Source organism: Sorex araneus, chromosome 3, assembly GCF_027595985.1.
Source record: "Sorex araneus isolate mSorAra2 chromosome 3, mSorAra2.pri, whole genome shotgun sequence".
Lineage (NCBI taxonomy): Eukaryota > Metazoa > Chordata > Mammalia > Eulipotyphla > Soricidae > Sorex > Sorex araneus.
In genome coordinates, this window is record NC_073304.1 from 77,474,321 (window position 1) to 77,476,004 (window position 1,684).

The 1,684-nt window shown below is 39.9% G+C and overlaps 1 protein-coding gene across 1 annotated transcript; it reads left to right on the top strand.

Moving 5' to 3' along the window:
- Positions 1-424: 424 nt before the first annotated feature.
- Positions 425-1,363, top strand: LOC101539859 (olfactory receptor 4Q2). Its single transcript, XM_004609734.1, has one exon. The coding sequence runs from the start codon at positions 425-427 to the stop codon at positions 1,361-1,363; it is 939 nt and encodes a 312-aa protein (XP_004609791.1).
- Positions 1,364-1,684: the final 321 nt, after the last annotated feature.

Below are 1,684 nucleotides of genomic sequence, written 5' to 3' on the forward strand. Positions count from 1 at the left end.
AATCAGCAAAATGTAACGTCTTGAGACTGAATATATTAAAAAGGAGAAAGAAAAAAAGCTTATGGCAGAGAGATATGTCCAATAGAAGTTTAAAAACCATCTACCAGGTTACTTTATGCCCTCCTCTTCCCCCTTACCACCACCACCCTCTTCCACAACCACCACAACATTCTCTCTCTCTCTCTCTCTCTCTCTCTCTCTCTCTCTCTGTGTCTCTCTCTCTCTGTCTCTCTCTCCTCTTCAAATGTTGGTGACCTCATCCTTTTCTCAAGCTTTGGGCTTAGTAGAGAATTAATGAGGATGCATTGTAGACAAAAGAATTATGTTTTGAAACGAGAAGATTATTACATTGTGGAAAATGTCTCATTCATTTCCATTAACTAATGCCTCTTCTTTAAGTTTTAATCTAGGTGGAGTAGGCCAAATGGACGGAAACCAAACAGAAGTGAGAGAATTTGTTCTGGCAGGCTTTTCACAGACAGCATCTATTGAGGCAGGGCTATTTGCCTTATTCTTTTTCTTCTATGTGTCCACTTGGGTGGGCAATGTTCTCATCATGGTCACTGTGGCTTCTGATAGCCACCTGAATTCATCACCCATGTATTTTCTTCTTGGCAACCTCTCTTTCCTGGATCTATGTTATTCAACAGTAACGACCCCAAAGCTTCTGGTTGATTTTCTCAATGATGCAAAACTCATTCCCTATGATCAGTGCATAGTGCAGCTCTTTTTCCTACATTTTGTAGGAGCAGCAGAGATGTTTCTGCTCACAATAATGGCTTATGACCGCTACGTTGCAATTTGTCGCCCCCTGCACTATACGACCATCATGAGTCGGGGATTATGCTGTGTGTTGGTAGTTGCTGCTTGGATGGGAGGATTTGTGCATTCTACTGTCCAGACGATCCTGACGATCCGTTTGCCGTTCTGTGGACCAAACCATGTGGACAACTTCTTTTGTGATGTTCCTCCTGTCATCAAACTTGCCTGTGCAGACACGTTTGTCATTGAATTGCTAATGGTATCTAACAGTGGGCTGATCTCTACCACCTCCTTTGTGGTCCTAGTTTCTTCCTACACTACTATTCTGGTCAAAATTCGCTCCAAAGAAGGGAGACGAAAGGCACTCTCCACTTGTGGATCACACCTTATGGTCGTAACACTATTTTTTGGACCCTGTATTTTCATCTATGCCCGTCCCTTCTCCTCTTTTTCTGTGGACAAGATGGTGTCTGTACTCTACAATGTTATCACCCCCATGTTGAATCCCCTCATCTATACACTTCGGAACAAAGAGGTCAAGTCAGCCATGCGAAAACTATGGAATCGGAGTGGACTTACTAGGAAAGAGCAGGAGGTATAAGCTTAAGTGAGTTTTTGAGAACAGAGATTTGGAAATGGTATCAATTATTTTTTATGAAATGGTTTAATGATGCTAGCATTATTGATTTTATTTCACTCAGTGATTATATTCCTATTTATGGCTTTATAATTATTTAACTCAGGAAAACTCCTTTCATACTATTCCTGCTATGCTTCCTTATCTGCTTTTTTTCAATTAATTTATACTCTTTCATTATATATTATCTGATCAAATTACACTCAATAGATTCTTTTCATATTGTCGTTATATGTGATCAAGTCACACTTTTAAAACTCAGTACTGTCTAATTAATCTTGCTAC

Bases quoted from the DNA above. Each gene is read 5' to 3' on its own strand.
- LOC101539859 (XM_004609734.1), top strand. From the start codon at position 425: ATGGACGGAAACCAAACAGAAGTGAGAGAATTTGTTCTGGCAGGCTTT.